The sequence below is a fragment of the Macaca nemestrina genome, chromosome 11, assembly GCF_043159975.1.
Source record: "Macaca nemestrina isolate mMacNem1 chromosome 11, mMacNem.hap1, whole genome shotgun sequence".
In the NCBI taxonomy this organism is placed as follows: Eukaryota; Metazoa; Chordata; class Mammalia; order Primates; family Cercopithecidae; genus Macaca; species Macaca nemestrina.
This window is the reverse complement of record NC_092135.1, coordinates 122691776-122711672: the sequence shown is the minus strand read 5'-3', so window position 1 is coordinate 122711672 and position 19897 is coordinate 122691776. Positions and strand designations below refer to the sequence as shown.

At 41.5% G+C, this 19897-nt stretch overlaps 1 protein-coding gene across 2 annotated transcripts in view; it reads left to right on the top strand.

The window, feature by feature from the left end:
- The first annotated feature begins 6243 nt into the window (after window positions 1-6243).
- The window catches only part of LOC105481321 (cullin 3), a 112870-nt gene continuing 99216 nt past the window's right edge, over window positions 6244-19897 (top strand). For both annotated transcript variants that reach the window (XM_071073459.1, XM_071073457.1), the window contains exon 1: window positions 6244-6654. In XM_071073459.1, the coding sequence (XP_070929560.1) occupies window positions 6589-6654 (66 nt within the window). In that variant the 5' untranslated portion in view covers window positions 6244-6588. The remainder of the gene's footprint in view (window positions 6655-19897) is intronic.

Sequence of the window (19897 nt, the reverse complement as noted above, 5' to 3'; positions counted from 1 at the left end):
CAGAAGGTGGAGGTTACAGTGAGCTGAGATCGCACCACTGCACTCCAGCTTGGGAGACAGGGCAAGACTCTCTCCACAAAAAAAAAAAAAAAAAAAAAAAAAAAAAAGGCAGAAACTAGTAAACATGCACGTATCACTTACCAAACCTAGACTGAAAAAACAAAGACGAGATTAGAAATTAATCATAAAATAACTTCTAATATTCTTTGAGTTCAAAGTATGTGTGGGGTGTTGTGTTAAATACTTTATCTACATTATTTGATTTAATTCTCAAACTAGTCTTATGAGGTTGGTACTATTATCAGCCTAATTTTACTAACGAGAATAAATGGGGCTCACTTCACACACTGCAGAATTTGGATTAGAACCCAGATAGTCTGACTCCAGGACTGGCACTTTTAACCGTGGTGCTCTATTTAGTTTTACACTTTAAAGTATGAGTTAACATGGCAATGCACAGAGCCACTGCTAATCTACGTGGTGGCTTTGTGCAAATCAGAAAAAAACAAAAGGCCCTGCCCACCTCCAGAGCAAATGCAGCTCCACAGCTTCAAAGCTTAGAGTGGAGGTGGCGTCTCTGACCAAGCAAACAGGTGCTACGTCCTCCAGGTGATAACGGCCCTTGCAGGGCACAGGCCTTGGAAACACAGGCCTAGTCTCCATTTGCCTCCTCAGCTAGACACCTCCCTACAGTGTACAGACTCTGTAACTCTATGAGGGGCTTTACCATAATTTATATTAATGTATGTTTTTTACTGTTACCACTCTAAGGGCTTGTTTACAAGCTCTCCACACGAACATCCCTTGTTAGCCTCTCCAGATCTAATGTCCGCCTTTCTCCACCCTGGACAGTTGTACCCTTGTGACTTTTATGGATTCCATCAATGGCTCCCTTGAGCTCTGGCTTCCAGTTAGGTTCATACAACGGGAGGCACCAGTCAGAAATCCCACGGAAGGAGGAAAGTGAGGCGGGTATTTTGTCTGTGGGCAGCCTTCTCACTGTGCCAGAAAGCAACAGTAGCTTTGGTTCCCCGCTAACGCCTCAGGTTGTCAGGCAGCTCTCTCCCACAGTAACAGCAATAATCTCTGGTGGGCCACTTCTCCCCTTTTGCCCTTCAAGCCTGGAAGCGGTGCAAGGTCCCCCGCTGTTGCTAGTCCTAAGATGCTTCATCATCCCTTGATCACGCTCTATCTCTACCCATACTCTATGAAAGTCCCGTAGTTAAACTTCCCAATTTCCCTGTTGGAGTGAGCCATCTGTTTCCTGCCAGGACGTTGAGTGACACATGGGGGAAACAAACTTTCACTATTTTAAGCAAAAATGGAATTTGGGGAAGGCATGTTTGGAGTCACAGAAACTAGGGGAGGTAGGAGGACCAGGGTTGGAGAAGAAGCAGGAACTGGAGGACAGCTGGAAAGTCGAGGAGCAGGAATTGCAACTAAAGTCATTCTGTGGCAAGAGCCCAGGCCACCCACTGCCACTGCTTGAGTGCCCACCAACCATCCTGTGTCCTTCAGTCACCTACTCAACAGTCAGAGCTTCTAGGAGAGGGTCTGATTGCCTGTGTCTCCCACTCAAGAGTCAGAGCTTCTAGGAGAGCGTCTGATTGCCTGTGTCTCCCTATACCTCCACTCCCAGGCCGAACTGGGCAGAGGACGGGAAAGATCAGGCCCCTCTGACTACCGTGGTAGGAAGTGGAAGCCACTATCCACCAAGACCACATCCAGTGGGTGATTCCTTTAAAACAAGAGACCAGGGTACTAATAGGAAATACCTCCTCCCCTCCACAAGAAAGGACAAACATCACTATACTAATTAATAGAAGAATATGAAACCGCCTTTACAACAAGCATCTAAAGTAGTTTTTTTCCTCAAAAAAACCCAAAGATTCATGTAGAGATAGCCACTTCTCAATGAGAATTTCAGTAACAGAGAAGTTCCATACCATTTTCAACCAATGTCTCAAAAATGAAAATTCTTTAAAAGGTTTTTAACTAGGTTTGATGTCGAGTTGCTGGTTTTATCCTAATAAGGTGTCCACTTGTCACACCATTGCAGAATTGCCCATTAAAGGGATTCTTTTGCCCAATATCCAGCCATGAAAAAATGAGAGGACTCAGAGACCAATAACTTAAAAATCAATTTACTCTAGGAATTCATGTCATCTATTTCAGGCTAGAAATAGGTCCCAACAATTTTTTTTTTTTTTTTTTTTTTTTTTTTGAGACGGGGTTTTGCTCTTAGGGTCCAGGTTGGAGTGCAGTGGCACGATCTTGGCTCACTGCAACCTCCACCTCCCAAGTTTCAAGTGATTCTCCCGCCTCAGCCTCCAAAGTAGCTGGGATTACAGGTGCCCGCCACCACACCTGGCTAATTTTTTTTTTTTTTTGTATTTTTAGTAGAGACGGGGTTTCACCACATTGGCCAGGCTGGTCTTGAACTCCTGACCTCAGGTGATCCTCCCACCTCAGCCTCCCAAAGTACTGGGATTACAGGCATGAGCCACCATGCCTGGCCTGGCCCCAACAATTTTATATCTTTTAGTCTCTTAAAGGTTCTTTTCTTTATGAGGGCTCCTTCTCTCAGATTCTGATTTCTACCAGCTCTAGATATAAGAGTTAAGAATATAGTTTTTTTAGGAACTGAAGACAATGGGGTATTCACCAACAATATGTCATCTTATAATGCACATGGTACATGCTACTACCCTAAATATATACAACTCCACATCTAATGGCCTATTACACTTATTAGTTGCCTAGTAGAGACAAGAAAGTAGAAGATCTAGCCCTTCCATTCCAGGAGCTGATAATATCTATACATCTTTGCCTTCCAACTTGAAAAACATTTTCTTTCTCTTAACATAGTCTTGGTCTACTCAAAACCATTGAACAGGTCTTTCAAATGGAAATGGTAGGCTTCGAGCTGTTTTAATAACCAATATCTGTACAATAAAATCAGCAGATCTGAAACCCTGATTAAAGTGACTTGGTATCCTGAATACCTAGAAACTGATGGTCGAGAAGAGGCTATTACTTCCTTTTACCAGCTCCTCACACCTTATATTGCTCTTTTACAGACTGGGATGTAGAAAAGGGGCTGGCCCACCCAAATGCCTGATCTCTCTGAATGCACGTGCTCCATATGCATAAATGGAAAGAATAAATCGAAATGAGGCCACTGTTTTCCTGTTTTCCTGTTTCAGGACACTGTCAGCATGAGTAGGAATATCAATCGCCAGGCATGCAAGATCTAGTGAGTTCCTATTCCAGTGCTGCTTTCTCTGCTAGATCAGGTGGCAGTTTGTAGCAAAGCAACATCCTGAAAGTTTATTTGCTATTTGCAAGTCAGGGAATATGATTGGGCACAGAAAAATAGTCTACTACTGCTTCAGAAAGTATTTCATAGACATTTTGAGGATGTTGCTTCCATAGGAAAGAAAATATCTGATTTCTGGACTGAAGTATACACAAAGTTGGGGCCAAATCCAACGTGGGTCTGTGGTTTACAAACTGTGAGATGTGAAAAAGGATGTGATGGCAGGTCCCATCTGTCTCATTCACCCTAGTTCCTGACATACAGTAGCCATTCAATAATAATTATTGAATAAATGAATAACTGAACAAATAAATGAGCAGATTTCTTAATGACAAATTCATTTTGAAGCATTTTTTGGTTAAGCAACACCAATATATGAAAATCTGGGTTCACAAAATAAATACATTAGAGTTACTATACTTACTATATGCTTTACAATTAAGTTGAAATATACCTTAATGTAGTGGGTTTCTAAATGCTGGCCCATGAGGTCTCCTTAGGTTCATAGTGAAATAAGAAAAATTAGTGTGACATATTGTCCATCATGAGGCTGTTCAATTCAAGGAACTGTCCTTTATTCAAAAATGAATCTTCCCCCATTTCTGAGGTTAAAATACTTTTTAATAAATGATGGGCATAATCTATGCTAGTTGTTCCTTTTTAATACTCTTGCCAATATAAAGTTGCCAAACCTATATTGACTCCCTTGCTTATCAGAAAATATTTTATTAGTCTGAGAGATCCAAACGTCGGCGACTGGCTTAGTTTCCAAATATGACTCATTTTATAAAAGCATACAAGTGCTTTTGTTGTTGTTGTTTTTTAGAAACCTATCTATTGAATAAAGGAAGTAGTATAACCTTGGCTTTAATGCCCATGTTAATGACAGCCAACAGGTGGTAAGTTGCTGCTCCATGCCTAGCTCTCAGGGCTTTTCAAAACATATTCATCCATTTAAATTTCACAGTAGCCCAAGGAGGAAGTATTGTTATTGTCTCCGTTTCACAGATGAGGAATTCTAGGGATTGTCAACTCCATGCCCCAAAGGATGCACAACACAGCTAGCAAAGTGGCAGAATTGAGATTCAAACAATGGCTCCAAGAACATATATTCTTTTTTAAAATGTATTTTTTTGGTTTCTTTTTTTGATTCCTCAGAGATCCCTACTCTGAACATATATTCTTACATTACTAAGAAACTGGGTCATATGAGAGTACAACGAAGAGAAAAACATTGTTATTATATTATAATGTTATGGAAATGGAGGTTCAATTAGCGTAGAGATTATAAACTCCTCTTCAAGACTGACATTATCTTACACTGAAGTCAGAACCTCTCCCAATGTTAGTTTATCAACTCAATTCTTGATAACCTATTTTTAGCTTCAGTATTTGCAGATACTGTCTTAAGCAACATTGTTGCTTAAGCTCCTGCTTTAATTAGCCAATTCCAAAAATCTCCCACAAAAAAAACCCCAAGAAAATACGGTATTTGCAATGGAGTGTTTCAACCAAGAAGGGGCTTTAAGCGCAACACTCAAAAGCTTAGACATCAGGATTAAGTTAATTTAGGGCAAATTCAACCTTATAGTCAACAAATAAGTGTATTTCACTTTATATTAAGTTTGTTATGTAAAAGTATTAAAATACCAGCTTCTAAATGTAGCTATCCATCCCCCAAACAGATGCTTCTTTAAAATAGGAAGAACACAAACTTTAGTTGGAACTCACATATTCCCTTGCAGAGTCAGAAACCCAAACATAACAGCAATTGGGCAAGTAGGTAAATGAGGAAGTACAATTCATAATAAATGGACAGCAAAACCGATGAGTCAAATTAGACATTTTGACTATAAAGCGACCAAACGCCTCTCCCCAAAAACCAAAAGCCAAAACCTTTTCAAATATACAGCAACTGAATCAGACGGTAATTTTGGCTTTAAAAATCTACAATACTCTTGGTAATGCTAGAAATGATTTATCTGGTAGGTTAAAGTTAGGTATCTATCATTCCACTTAACATCATTTACCAAATGCTGCATTTCATTAATGGAGCTGTCAGTTTATTCTGATGGTAATGAAAAACAGGTTTTAACATTAATAAGCCCTGGGTCCACCAGAAAATAACAGTGAATCAAGAGGTCCTGAGGTTTATGCAGTTTAAGGTAACTCTGTAGATTAAATTTCCACCCTCCAGTCCTGAGAGCTGTGGTGTACACCCTCAGTCCGAATACCTTGTTGAGCATACAGGACAGTCATTTCCGACACTGCAGGTAACTCCTGCACAGACTCTTCATTCAAGTTGCTGGCTTCTGCTCAAGTACCCATCCCTAGCCCACATGCCCTAGAAAAACACAGGAACCAGTTCGGGACGTAGTTATGCATCCAGCACCCCACGCTCCTCCCCAAGACTATCCTCCTGCCATCCCAGCTCAGTGGGGCCCAGCCCACTACAATCCAGCTCCCGCTCTCCGAACTTCCCCCGCCCACTCTCCCCACGTGACCAGGACCCTCCCAACCGCCGCCTCGAGTTCCACCAATCAGCAACCACCTCCGCCCAGAATCCGGGACCTGGCGCTCCTCTTTCAAAAAGGCAGCTTAATCCTCCCTCCCTCAGCCACGCCCCCTTTCCGCTTCCCCGCCCCGCCGGTCCCTCCCACTTCCCTCAATTCCCTGTTCCCCTCCTCCCCTCCGGTGGCGCCCTCCCGCTCCCGGGCTTCGCCCCGCCCCACCAGGGCAGCGCGCTCGCTCTCTTCTCGCGAGATCTGAGCGTCCCCGCCGCGGCCGCCGGGCTCCCCCTCCCGTCCTCCCACCTCCCTCCCCCGGCATCTCTCACTCTCCGGCTCTCCTCCCTCCCTCCTCCCCCCTCCACCCTCTGGGCCGGATCTCGTCTCGCTCAGGCGGAGGAGGAGAAGGAGGAGGAGGAGGACGACGTTCGGCCTGCGCAGTGAGATGTTTGTCCGCCGCCGCCGCCGCCGCCATCGCAGAGGAGCGCGATAAAGGGAGCAGAGCCGGGCGTGAGGGGGACCCTGCGGAGCCACCGCGCCAGCGCAGCCCCCCAGCCGCGTCGGAGCAGCCGGAGCCCGAGCCGCCGCCGCCGCCGCCGCCCCCGCCGCCGCCGCGGCTGCCCAGGGGCCGGCCAGCTCCCCAGCCCTGCCCGGGGGCCGCGCCGCCCCCAGCGTCGCCCCTCGCCTGCCTGCCCGCCTTAAATGTGACACCGGCGTCGCGGAGCGCGACCTGAAGCCGCCGCCGGGGAGGGGACGAGCACCATGTCGAATCTGAGCAAAGGCACGGGCAGCCGGAAGGACACCAAGATGCGGATCCGGGCCTTTCCGGTGAGTCTCTCCTCGGCGTCCGGGACCCCGGGGCCGGGGGCCGGGCCGAGAGCCGCACGCGAGGCCCGGGCTGAAGTCCCCCAACAGGCCGCAGGCCCGGCCTCCCCTCCCCCACGCTCGCCGGCCGCGGGGCGCGAGCCTTCCCGGCAACCGGGCGGCGCGGGGCCCCGGCGCGGCCGCCCTCCCGGGCCGTTCCCCGCGCCGGGAGTCCGGGCCTGGCGCCGCGCCCCCGTCCGGGAGTTGCTTCTTCAGCCGCTCCACGGGCGTCGGCTGCGGCCGGAGCCCCTCGGCCGCCCCACGCCTCCCCACGTTGCCGGGGTTGTAGGCCCAGGCTCCGGCGCTGTTAGCAGCGGCGAAGTCCTCCCTGTGTGGGGCGTGTGTGGAACTTTTCACGTGGGGTTTCGTTACACTTTCAAAAATTACCCAGTCTAGCTTGTAGGGTGATGAAGGGGCTGCCCTCTCACTCTGCCCCCCTCCCCAGGCCCTGCCCCCGAAGCAGTGACAGTGGTTCCACGGAATGCTCAGTGGTCATAAACTAGTAACATTGGGTGTATTTATAGCGTCTTTCATCCTACAAGCCTCCTAAACACTTTACAAACTGTTGTGCAGGATTGCCTCGCCACTCGGAGGAAGGCCGGGTGGGAGGAAGCAACAGAGAGCAAACCGGACAATTGGTTCTCCATTTCTCAGCCTTGGGAGCCCAAAGAATGAGTGTAGTCGCCTTGCAGAGTTGCTTTCTTTCATCACTTTCAGTGACAGCAAACGTGTTCTGTTCAGAAACCTTTTCTTTTTTGGCATTACGTTGTGTCGTAGCCTTGTGGTGTTTAGCATATAGGGTATAACTTTGGGTGTCATATCTGGTTCGTCCACACTATGGCAAGCAATTAAAATGTATTGTTGTTAACAAACTGGACATACTTGCCTATGTCGCTACAATAAAAGGCGTACGTCAAGACAGACGAACTAGCAATCGGACAGAAGATTTTAGAAAGCAAAATTAGAGAAAGATTTTGGTCTTCCCTTCTTAGATTCATAAATACTTCGTATGATGTGCAGGCGAAAGAGGGAGGTTTGTTGTCACTTTTTAAAGAGAGCTTTTCCTGAAGTGCAGTTGCCTGAGAAAATACTTATATTAATATGATTGCCCCAGTTGAGTCAAGTAATTTAGTCTCAGAGAACATGAGGACCTCTCTGAATTCCTAAAATTTAAAAAGATACAGCTCATGCAGAATTCTGAAATTGCAAGAACATAAATACTAAAATCAGTGTGCGAAAACCTCTGCTTTGTGTAAATAGGTACGGTGTATTTAGGAGAATTAAGTGTTTTGATAATAATTAAAGATTTTTGGAATGTTTCGAACTTTTTTCTAAGTAAACATGAGAAATGTTGACAATAGAGTACTAACGAAGCTTACTAGTATGTTTTCCCTTATGATTGGGCACAGAGCTGGGTTATGAATTTGTGATTAATATTAATTTTCCTACTAAATTCTGATCACTTTAGAGTTTAGAATTACTTAGAATTTTATGAAGTTAATAGTTTTATACGACAGGTTTTCTTTTTCTTTTCTTTCTTTTTTTTTTTTGAGACAGTTTCGCTCTTGTTGCCCAGGCTGGAGTGCAATGGCGCGATCTCAGCTCCCAGCAACCTCCGCCTCCTGGGTTAAAGCGGTTCTCCTGCCTCAGCCTCTGAGTAGCTGGGTTTACAGGCAGGCGCCACTATACCCGGCTAATTTCGTATTTTTAGTAGAGACGAGGTTTCTCCCTATTGGTCAGGCTGGTCTCGAACTCCCGACCTCAGATGATCCACCCACCTCGGCCTCCCAAAGTGCTGGGATTACAGGCGTGAGCCACCGCGCCCGGCCTATACAACAGATTTTCTAGGAGTGTTTGCGGCCTTACACTACTCAATTCTTGAAGTCTTACGTTCTGAATAAGATTTTTTGCTAAAATGTGGAGGAACTCAAATTTGACATCAACTCACTCAAGTGAATGGCGTTCTGATTGACCAGCTGTACGTTCATCTATGTGTAATCAAACTCTGACCACTTCAGGTTTCCCTGCTCTTGCCTGTTTTGCCATCATTTAATTTGTTCAGTAAATATTGAATATTATGTGCCAGGCACTGTTCTGGGCGTCTGTCAGGATAGCTAGAAAGACCGAGATCCCTGCCTTCTGGAGCTAATATTGTTGGGGAGAAGAGGTGGGAGAGAATTTCATTATTCCTTTAGCTGACTAGTATAATAACGTTGTGTGATACGTTACCACATAATACTGGAACTTAATTTTTTTTTTTAGCTTCGTTATGATTATGAGCTAATTTGGACCCATTCTGTCTATGACTTTTGCAGGTTTTTCTGAAAACCTTACAGAAGTAAGTGACTAGTTTTGATATTCAGTAGTTAATAGCTGCTGATTTCTAAAAGAATTTTTCATTACTGTTTAATAAGTATTAATAACATTCATAAGTAGTTCCCATTGAAAAGAACTATTATAGTTTATGACCCTTTGTTACAAATATATATATATCTCAGTGGTAGGGTATTTCATAGTTTTATCTTGTTAACCGTGTGCTTATGGACCTTCAGAATTCCTGTCTTCCAGATTAGCAGTCTTGTGCATAACTACAGACTGCATGAGTTGCTGGTCAAAAGTAGTTAATGCATAGTATGCCATAAGGAAAAAATATGGCTGGGTGCAGTGGCTCACGCCTGTGATCCCAGCACTTTGGGAGGCGGAGGCAGGTGGATCACCTGAGGTCAGGAGCTTGAGACCAGCCTGGCTGACATGATGAAATCCCATCTCTACTTAAAATACAAAAAAATCACGGGGTGTGGTGGTGGATGCCTAGTAATCCCAGCTACTTGGGAGGCTGAGGCTGGAAAATCGCTTGAACCTGTGAGGCCGAGGTTGCAGTGATCTGAGATAGCGCCATTGCGCTCCAGCCTGGGCAACAAAAGCAAAACTGTCTCAAAAAAAAAAATTGTTTATGGTTATACATATGTACATCCTTAATTGTTTATGGATCCACATATGTACGTATTTTAAAATAACTGTATTTTACATCTGTTGTTTGGATATATAGTTACTATAATTTAAGGGAAACTATAGTTTCACCAAAAGTCTTAAGCACTCGGCTGGAGAAGGTGGTTCACACCTTCACACCTGTAATCCTAGCACTTTGGGAGAGGCAAGCCGGGTAGATCACCTGAGGTTAAGAGTTGGAGACCAGCCTTGCCAACATGCAAACCCCTGTCTCTACTAAAAATACAAAAATGTACCAGGTGTGGTGATCACACACCTATAATTCCAGCTACTCGGGAGCAAAGGCACGAGAATCATTTGAACCTGGGAGGCAGAGCTTGCAGTGAGCCAAGATCATGCCATTGTACTCCAGCCTGGACAACAGAGTAAGACTCTGTCTCATAAAAAAAAAAAAGAAAAATTGTGTTTAAGGTGGACAACATGATGTGTTGATAATGTATGCATTCTGACATGCTTACTACCATCAAGCTAACACAAAATCACCTCTTTTTATTTTTATTTTTTATTTTTTGAGGTGGAGACTCGCTCTGTAGCCCAGGCTGAAGTGCAGTGGCATGATTTCGGCTCACTGCAACCTCTGCCTCCTGGGTTCGAGCGATTCTTCTGCCTCAGCCTCCCGAGTAGCTGGGATTACAAGCATGCACCACCACGCCTGGCTAGTTTTTGTATTTTTAGTAGAGACAGAGTTTCACCATTTTGGTCAGGCTGGTCTTGAACTCCTGACCTCCTGATCCGCCCGCCTTGGCCTCTCAAAATACTGGGATTACAGGTGTGAGCTACTGCACCTGGCCAATAGTTCTGGTTTTTTTGTCTGCATGATGAGAACAATTAAGATCTACTTCCTTAGCAAATTTAAAGTATATGATACAGTGTTATTAACTATTCTTACCGTGCTGCACATTTGATCTCCACAATTTATTCATCTTACAACTTGTACCCTTTGATCAAAATCCACCTCCCCATTTATTTCATTCCCCAGCGTGGGCCACAGAGCACGCTGTCTTAAAAAAAATAAAAATAAAAAGTCTCAAGCACTCTTCTCAGGTTGTTTTACAAAATTAACTCGTAGAAAAGTATAGAATTATGTTTTGAGACTGTTTTGTTTTCATTGCAAAATAGAGTGGTAATTGAACTTACTGGATATTTTATAGATACTACTCCAGATAAATTTCCATCAATAATGTCAGATTCTTTTTAGTGTTTTGAGTGCATTTTTTTTTTTCTTTTTTGAGACAGAGTCTTGCTCTGTCGTCCAGGCTAGAGTGCAGTGGCATGATCTTGGCTCACTGCAGCCTCCACCTCCTGGGTTCAACCGATTCTTGTGTCTCAGCCTCCCGAGTAGCTGGGACTACAGGTTTGTGCCACCACATCTGGCTAATTTTTATATTTTAAGTAGTGATGAGGTTTTGCCATGTTGGCCAGGCTGGTCTTGAACTCCTGATCTCAGGTGATCCGCCCACCTCTCTTTCCCAAAGTGCTGGGATTATAGGTGTGGGCCACCGCATGCAGCCTTAGTGCATATTTTAAGTATCATTGTCTGTAGAAGTTATAATACACAGTTTAATGCACAATTTGCATTTTTAAGTAGACCTTTTCCTAGAAATTCTTTTTAAGATGGAAGACAATAAGGAAGTTTCTGTTTTTGTAAGCTGTTGACAAAGGAAAAGTTTATTCCAGTTTATAAGCTTTCGTGCATTGCACAAAGTATATCATTTCACATCTTTTTGATAATGTTTAAACTTTTATTTGTATGCGAAGAAACAACAAGGACCATATAACTTTTTAAAGAAAGGAGGCAGTAATTGTGAAACTCCTGGAAATAATGTGGGTCTGGATCAAATAATCTGCCCCAGGGAGTCTCTTTCTTACTCCTGGGCTTTGTTCCACCATGTAGGATTAGTTGCTGTCAGGTAAATCTTTTATTATCTTTATCTTTGAAAAGTGATTTCTTACCATTTTTACTGTATGGGGTTTTGTCCATATGGGTTTGAGGAGCTTGATTAGAGTTGGAGGGGTTACATTTGAATGAAAATGCCGTCCTGTCCTCTGTCAAACAGTAATGAAGCCTTTCTTGGCCTAGCCTTCAGAGTTTGGGAAACCTGTTATGAAGGTGAGTGTCTCCAGAATGTAATCATGCTCTTAAGATCTCTACCTTGGGGTCCTGGAAGTAGCTTCAGTTAGTTTATAAAAAGCTTGCTAACTCACCATGAGAAAGAGTGTTATGATGAAATGCCCACTCCCTAATGCTAGATGAACTCCACCTGTGTAGCATGGACAGCAACTGTTTGGAAGTGATTGTTGGCTGGAACATACAGAGACTCACATTAGTGAAACAGTTTTATGTTCATTTGTGATATACTTAACAGGAAAGAGTCTAAGGGCAGATGGGTACAGTTAATCTTTTTTTGTTTTTTTTTCTTCGAGCTACAGAAATATTTGTTAGATTTGAGGGAACAGCTTCTATCTTCATAGTAGGTTTCTCTTTCTTAGGGAAGGTAGTTGTTGCATAGTACTACCTGGACTGGTGCATAGAGGAAAGCTGGATGGTAGTCTTGCAGATCACACAGAGCAGAGAATTAATTATAAATTTGTTTTTCATTTTTCATGTTACAAAACAAGGTGAAACAGATTCATTAAAGTGTTACACTCAAACTGATACTGTTTATAGTTTTGGGACAGCCAGTATTGTCATAGCTGTCAGTACCCCTCTGACTTTAGAAGTTAGAAAAATAAAAGCATACAGTTGTTATTAACAAAGTATTTATTTTGCCTTGTCTTTCTAGATAGCAATTCAGAGGAACCTGGAAAATTATTAGTTCCAATAGTGAATTAGAAACTATTTAAGTAATATGAGATATAATGTAAAAATTTGGCTTTTTAAGTAATACATAAGTCACAAACTTGATTCAGACAAATTAGAGACTGCTTCATTTGTTTGTACATCATTCATTAAATGAAGTTAAGGGATGAAAGCATTTGTCCAGTTCGGGAAGATTATATGATTAAGGCTAGAAAAAGTGGTATGCCTTTTCGTTATATTGTACATTGGGAGACTTCAGCGGTAATTTTTTGTTATTTTCATTCCAGAGTACATGGATGCTCTTAAGTAGTTTTGTTAGGTTTATATAAAAGTTACTAGACAATTTGTAGTTTTAAATAATGCAACTTTTTTAAAAAGTAGTTCTTGCTGGCCCATTGTAAGGTCAACAAAATGTAAAGGTATTACTAGTAAGAACAAATCACTGAGTTAACACATAGTTTTTCATGACTATCATACTTTACTTCAGTTTGCTTAACTGTTTCCCTATTGCCAAATATTTGGTTGATTCCAGGGAGTCCATATTTTTTCTATTAAAGAAGATTGCAACTGCGACTATTTAGACACATGAATATTTGAGCCCGTCTCTGATTATGGAATTATTGAGCTGAACATAACTGAAATATATTACCTAATTGACCTCCATAAAGGTAATAATAATAGCTAACACTTTCTAAATGTTTATCATGTACTCTGCATGTCTAAACTTACTCATTTGAGCAACTCTATAGAATACTATTGTCTGTTCTACAGATGAGGCTTTGCACGACTAAATAATTTGCTTAAGATATTCTTCCAAGTGGCAGAACTAGGATTCTGACCCAAGCAATCTGGCTCTGAAGTGAGCACTCTTAAGAATTAATTGTATTTCCCAAGGTTGTATCAGTTTAACTTCTGTGTAGCAGTGTCTTACCCAACATAATGTATGTTTAATTTTATAGGTGAAAAAATAGTACTTTAATGCTTTAATTTGCATTTCTTTGACTACTTAGGAGAACAAAACTGTGAATAGAGAATTTTCATGTACTTTTGCACTGGAGTATTCAACATACGAATATAGGGATGTGACTAAAAAGTAAAGAGACTGAAAGCATAGTAGTTAAGAGTGTGGGCTTGAATACCAGCTCCACGTCTTTCTAGCTGCATCACCCTTTTTTTTTTTTTTCTTTTCTTTTTTTTTGAGACTGTCTCGCTCTGTCACCCAGGCTGGAGTGCAGTGGCGCGATCTCAGCTCACTGCAACCTCCGCCTCCCAGGTTCACACCATTCTCCTGCCTCAGCCTCCCGAGTAACTGGGACTACAGGTACCTGCCACCACGCCCGGCTAATTTTTTGTATTTTTAGTAGTGACGGGGTTTCACCGTATTAGCCAGGATGGTCTTGATCTCCTGACCTCGTGATCTGTCTGCCTCTGCCTCCCACCGTGCTGGGATTACAGGCGTGAGCCACCGCGCCGGCCTCTAGCTGCATAACTTTTAACAAGTTAACTTAACTTCTTGTAGTTTCAGTTTTCCTCTATGTAAAATGAGACTGCTAATAAGACCCACCTTACAGGTTTGTTGTGTGATAAATAAAGCTTTAAAATAGAACTTAGCACATAGTTAACTATTGTTATACCAATATTTAGCCATGATTAGGCCAATATTAAAAATTGGATGTTATTTTTGCAAGCAGTTACATTGAATGCCATACACTTATTTGAGCGGTCCTGTCATATTATTGTACAACTTCTAGAACTTAAGTTTTGAAAAGCCTGCAGAGCCAGTTTGTGAACTGTGCTAAGAAAGCATTCTCAAAGGATATGGGTTTAGTACCACTGGGACACTTAAAGAATCCTGTTGGCTCTTGAGGGGTGGCTTCAAAAACAGAAGTTCCTATATGATTCACACATAATCCTTGGAATAACTGTGTAACCTCTCGTAACTTTATTGAAGGAGTAAATACTCATTTGGTTTGCATGTTCTATAATATGTACATTGAGTGTTCATCTAAAAACACATCTAGTTTTTCTTTTTTCCTTCCTTTCCTCCCTTTCTCCTCCTTCTCCTCCCCTTCCCCCCCCTTTTTTCCCCCACTCCTGAACTAGGTTGTGGTCCCTGTCCAAATCTTATACTAGACACCCTTTTGTACCCACACAGCATTTAGCGTAGTGTGGGTGGTTAGTGAATGATTGATTAAATGAGAAACTAGTCCTCTAAGCTAAACCATAGTAATTGATAAATTCAGTAAGTCAGTACAAATGATGCTCTGAAATGTTTGAAGTTTTCTAGCTCTAAGTGGTGAAGTCTTAAGATGTAGTAGTGTGTCATTAAAGATCTTGTGGCACTTTCTGTATGTAGCAGGGTAGTCAGCCTAGTCTCCTGGAAAAATGAGTTGAAATTATCAGTGACCCTGAATTGGGAGTCAGAAGGCTTAGTCTGTGGTCCAGTCTTTCTGTTTACTAGCTGTGCTCTACATTTCACTTCCTCCACCAGGACTCCCCTTCACATCTCATCCCTTTCTGTCACACTGTTAAATTGTACACTCTGGTCCCCTATTTCTCTTGCAGATTAATTTCCCTGTATCTTCAGCCTATTCCTAAAATTCTCTTGATTTCTTTCCACCTGAAACATGGCTTTGCCCTGAGGATGCAGGTTTATCTTTTTGAATTGAGGTTTTTATTTTTCTTACAGTCCTTGAATCATTGGGCCCAGATGTGGTTTATTGCCATGTTCATCATCTTTTTTGGCTTGAGAATTACCCTGCTGCTCTCTCCCTATGACCATCTGACTTCCTGAACTCATGCTTCCTCAGTCATTGAGGAGTTTAATACCTTCCTCACAGATACTATGTTAATACATTCCTCACAGATATGTCTGGCCTCTATCTTAATTTTGTTCATTGCCTGTGGAAGTCATTTATTTATTCAATTTAAAATACATTTATTGTGTGTTGCTGCTATGGGTCAGGTACTGGATCTACAGTGGCAGTCAGGCTTGTATTGCAGGGTTCTTCACGCTGTCTTAGAGCTTGTCATCCTACTGCTTTAAAAATCTTCCAGCTCCAATATTGCATTCTATCCTAGCTCTTCTGTTTGTTAGATGTAGGACTTTGAGCAAATCACTTAGTGTCTGTCTGTTCCCTCTTTTGTAAAAAGGAAAAAATGATGATACCTACCTCATAAAATTGTTTTAAAGATGGAGTTAATACATATAAAGCTCTTTAGAATAGTACTTGGCACATACTAAGCATTATAAATAAATTCAAGCTGTTATTATTTAATTATTCTATCTTGTTGCTTCGTTCCTTCTCACATTAATGTGCCCTTTGGTCTCGGGAAGACCCTTTCATTCTCCCAAGCCATGGTGCTTTCACTTCCACCTATGTTACCAGTTGCCTCTTTCTTACTACCTCCCCAGAACAAGGCCAGAAATAGCAGCAGAAAGTATCTTGGATCCTTCCACCTATTTGCTCCCACTGAACTTATTTTCTAGCTGCTCCTGGAGAAAATTGCAAGACAGTGGTCTCTAATTTAGCTGGACTCTCATTGCCTCTGAGCAGTTTCTTTTGTGTCCCAGGTCAACTTCCTCTCCCCTTTCTTGCCTGAGCTATTCCAAACTTTAACATTGTCCCTAAGCTCTCTATTGAGAATTCTCTTACTGCTCTTGAAGAAACCTAACTGCTACATCACTGTGAAAAAGGAATGTAATTAGGTGAAAGTTCAAAGTTCTTTCAGCATTCTTCCCTTTCAATTATATTATTTAATCTGCATCCTTATTCATTCTCGACTCCTTCCCTCTGGTCTCAGTGAAGGAAGATGTCTTTTCCCTGTCTTCTGCATTATAGTAACTACCTCCTTTCACAGCCAAGATTCTTGAGAGAGGAGTCTGTGTTTCCTTTTTTAGAGCATAGTTTTCTTGAGGCCTCAGTCTTTTTTATGACTTTGATCAGTACGGCAGTATGCACCCAGCATATAGTACACAATGTTGAATAAAGAAACTAACAGACTCTTTAAGTTTGTTTCCTCCTCTTTAAGATGAGAACTACAGCGGTCTTTCACAAATTGTTGAGGATTAAATGAAATCATACCAGAAAATGCTTTCTAATAGTGCTATCACTAAGACATTTAAAAGAATTTCCCAATGATAAAATCAAAATTTTCAACTATAATTCTGTTTCATGTAGGGCAGTTATTTTCAAACGTTTACAGGGAGCCTGGAGGGTGTCTAGGACCCAGGAGGCCTAGGAAGTGTTAAGTAGAAATCTTCCAGATCTCCCTCTGTGGTCCTTAAGAGCAGCTCCTGTGTTACCATTTGTATGTGGGGTTTTGTAAAAGATTTCATTTTAAGAAATTCTGTTAACCATTGCTTCAAAATCACTAGTTATTAATGAATCTTTTTTAAAGATGAGGAGAATACTATTTGCTCAACTTGATAACAGTTAATAGGAAATTGAGAACTGATCCTATAGTTGCCTTAACTCCTAATCCAAGTCTGTTGCTACTAGACAGCATTCTGTTTTTTTAAATTCGGTTTTAAAGTTGGAAGTGTAACTAAGCAAAACTTCCTAATTTGACCTCCATTTAGTACTTGTAATCATTGAGAAAGGAATGGACCCAGATTTACTCTTTAAATGAGAAATGTTACTGCTGAGCAGATGAATAAAGCGACTTCAAAGGGGAATTTTTACCTGCTTTAAGAAAATACAAGATTTCTTAGCGATACTTTTTTATAAAAGCAAGCCATCACCGCTAAGAGGAATTCTTTGACATATGTGTTTTTAAGTCATTCTTACCTAGAACAGCTCTTAACTGAGAAACTCTTAGCCTCTTCTGTTTGCCCTGTCCTCTCCAAAGTGATGGTGAAAAATTCCTTTTTCTTTTTCATCTCCAATTCCTTTCCATTTCCGCTAGAGGTTGTCTTATAAGATTAGTGACAACTTGTTGGATGTCTGACTTGTGGTAGGCTGTTTTAGATACTTTGAACTAATTATCTGAAATCCCCAAAACAATTTTAAGTATGTTGTTGTTACTCTTGTTTTAAATCTATTTGGGTCTCGGGGAGGACTAGTAAAATATTTATGATATTACATATACAGCTGGAGAAGGGCAGAGTTGGGATTCAAATTCCAGGTATGTCTGACTGAAAAGTTCGTGTTGTTTTCATTATACAGAAAATTAATTCTAAGGTTACGTTTTTAATTATTAGCCAGGGGCAGATCTGGGGACCCTGAAGCTTATACAGTGCACTACTCTCTTTACAAAAAGAATCTAACTTTAGGTTCCAGGTGTTGGAAGGAGACTTCGTAAGCTTCCTTTGTAAGCTTAAGTAATGGCTTTAAGTAAATGGACCATTTATAAAAGGAAAAACTTTGGAAATGTGCATTGTTCAGTAACATTTGAATATATAACTTGTTTACGGGGACCGTAGTGTGTATTGACTTGAATAAAACAGTCAAAAGCATAACCTGTAAGAAAGGCTTATTATTACTAGTTGACCTATTTATGAGTTAACACTTTGCTACTCTAAATTGTAAGGCTGACTACACACATTAAAAAAAATTGGTTAATAGAAATCTAAGTGTATACTTTGCAAAAAGTGATTCCTTGAAGTTAATATGTTTAAAATACTTTGATTTTTAATTTTTTGTCTCTAAGAATATACTAAAGTGATAAACAGTGAAATGTATTGGAAATACAAGGATTAAATTCCCTAGTAATAATTTGCTACTTTTGGTGTATGCAAATGAGACATGAAAGCAATATGCTTTTTTGATGAATGCTATCACTAGCCAAATAAAATAATAATTTGCGTGCTCTTATTTATGTTAGTATTTTGATTTTTAAGCACTAAAAGTGACTCCTGTAATCTTTTTGTGGTGCTATAACAAAATCCTGCAGACTGAGTAATTTATAAAGAACAGAAATGTATTTTCTCACACTTGTGGAGACTGGGAAGTTCAAGATCAAGGTGCTGCAGTTTCTGCTGTCTGGTGAGAGCTGCTGTCTGCTTCCAACACCACGTCTTGATGCAGTTTCCTCTCGGAATCCTTTGGTGGGGAGGAATCCTGTATCTGCACATGGCAGAGGCAGAAGGGCAAAATGTAAACTCTGTCAGCCTCTTTTATAAGGCCACCTAATCCCATTCACAAGGGTTCTACCCTTATAAGTTAATCACCTCCCGAAGACCCTACCTTTTTTTTTTTTCTGACTCTCACCCAGGCTGGATTGCAGTGGCTTGATCTTGGCTCACTGTAGCCACACCCTCCAGGGCTTAATGGATTCTTTCACCTCAGCCTCCTGGGTAGCTGGGACAACAGGTGCAGGTCAGCAGCTATTTTTTTTCTTTTTCTTTTTGTAGAGACAGGGTTTCACTATGTTGCCCAGGCTGGTCTGGAACTACTGGGCTCAAACGATTGCACGCACGTTGGCTTCCAAAAGTGCTAGGATTACAGGCGTGAGCTATTGCACCTGAATTACCGTACCTTTTAATACTGCTAAATTGACGATTAAATTTCAGCATGAATTTTGGAGGAGACACAGACATTCAAACCGTGGCAGAGACTTTTGAGAGAATCTGTTCTTTCTTGCACAGATGAGGAACAGAGGTCTAGAGAAAGTGGTTTACCAAGGGATACACTCCTGACTTGAATTTATGGAAGAACCATGACCAGAAGCTTGATTTCTGGTTAAAAGCTCTTTCTCTTTAGCAGACTGAAACAAACATGTAGCCATAGTAACTCAGTGTTAACACTGGCCTATTTAATTATAAAATGGTTTCTCAGTATTGAGCACTCTGATGATTTGAGTTGACATGGTACTCTGGAGGGACACTCAGCTTAGGACCCTTGGACTCCTTCATTGCGCTGTGTGATCTTGGATAAGCTCCTTAGCCTCAGTTTCTTCGTTGTAAAATGAGGAGGTTTTAACTTGGGGTTACCTTAGGCTCATTTGAGCTCCAAAAATTTCAGTAAAAGACAGTTATGTGTTTGTACATAAATCTAGGCACCAACTACTAGTGTTTTCCTGTGGCCTTTGAAATATTTTGTGTGATGTTGCAAGAATTACCTACTTTTTTAGTCTTAGATTTTTCTTTAAACTATGAATGGTATATTTCAGTGATGATGGTTAAGTTCCAATGTGAAGCAGTGGGAAAGTTAGCTGTGTTCTTGTGTGCATTTTTTTGGTGAGTTGACAGTTGCAGGAAAGTTTTAAACAGGCTTATAGCAGATTTTTGTAACAAAATTTATGTCATAGATCTTTTGCTGTCATATCTTATTTGATTACAGTTAGAGTCATTCAAAGACAGCAAACTATGGCAGTTCAGTATTTTGTATGTTTTTTTCCTTTCCCTTTGGGTTATGTGTAATTGATTTAGGTACAGTCAATTTGTCATTGTCTTAC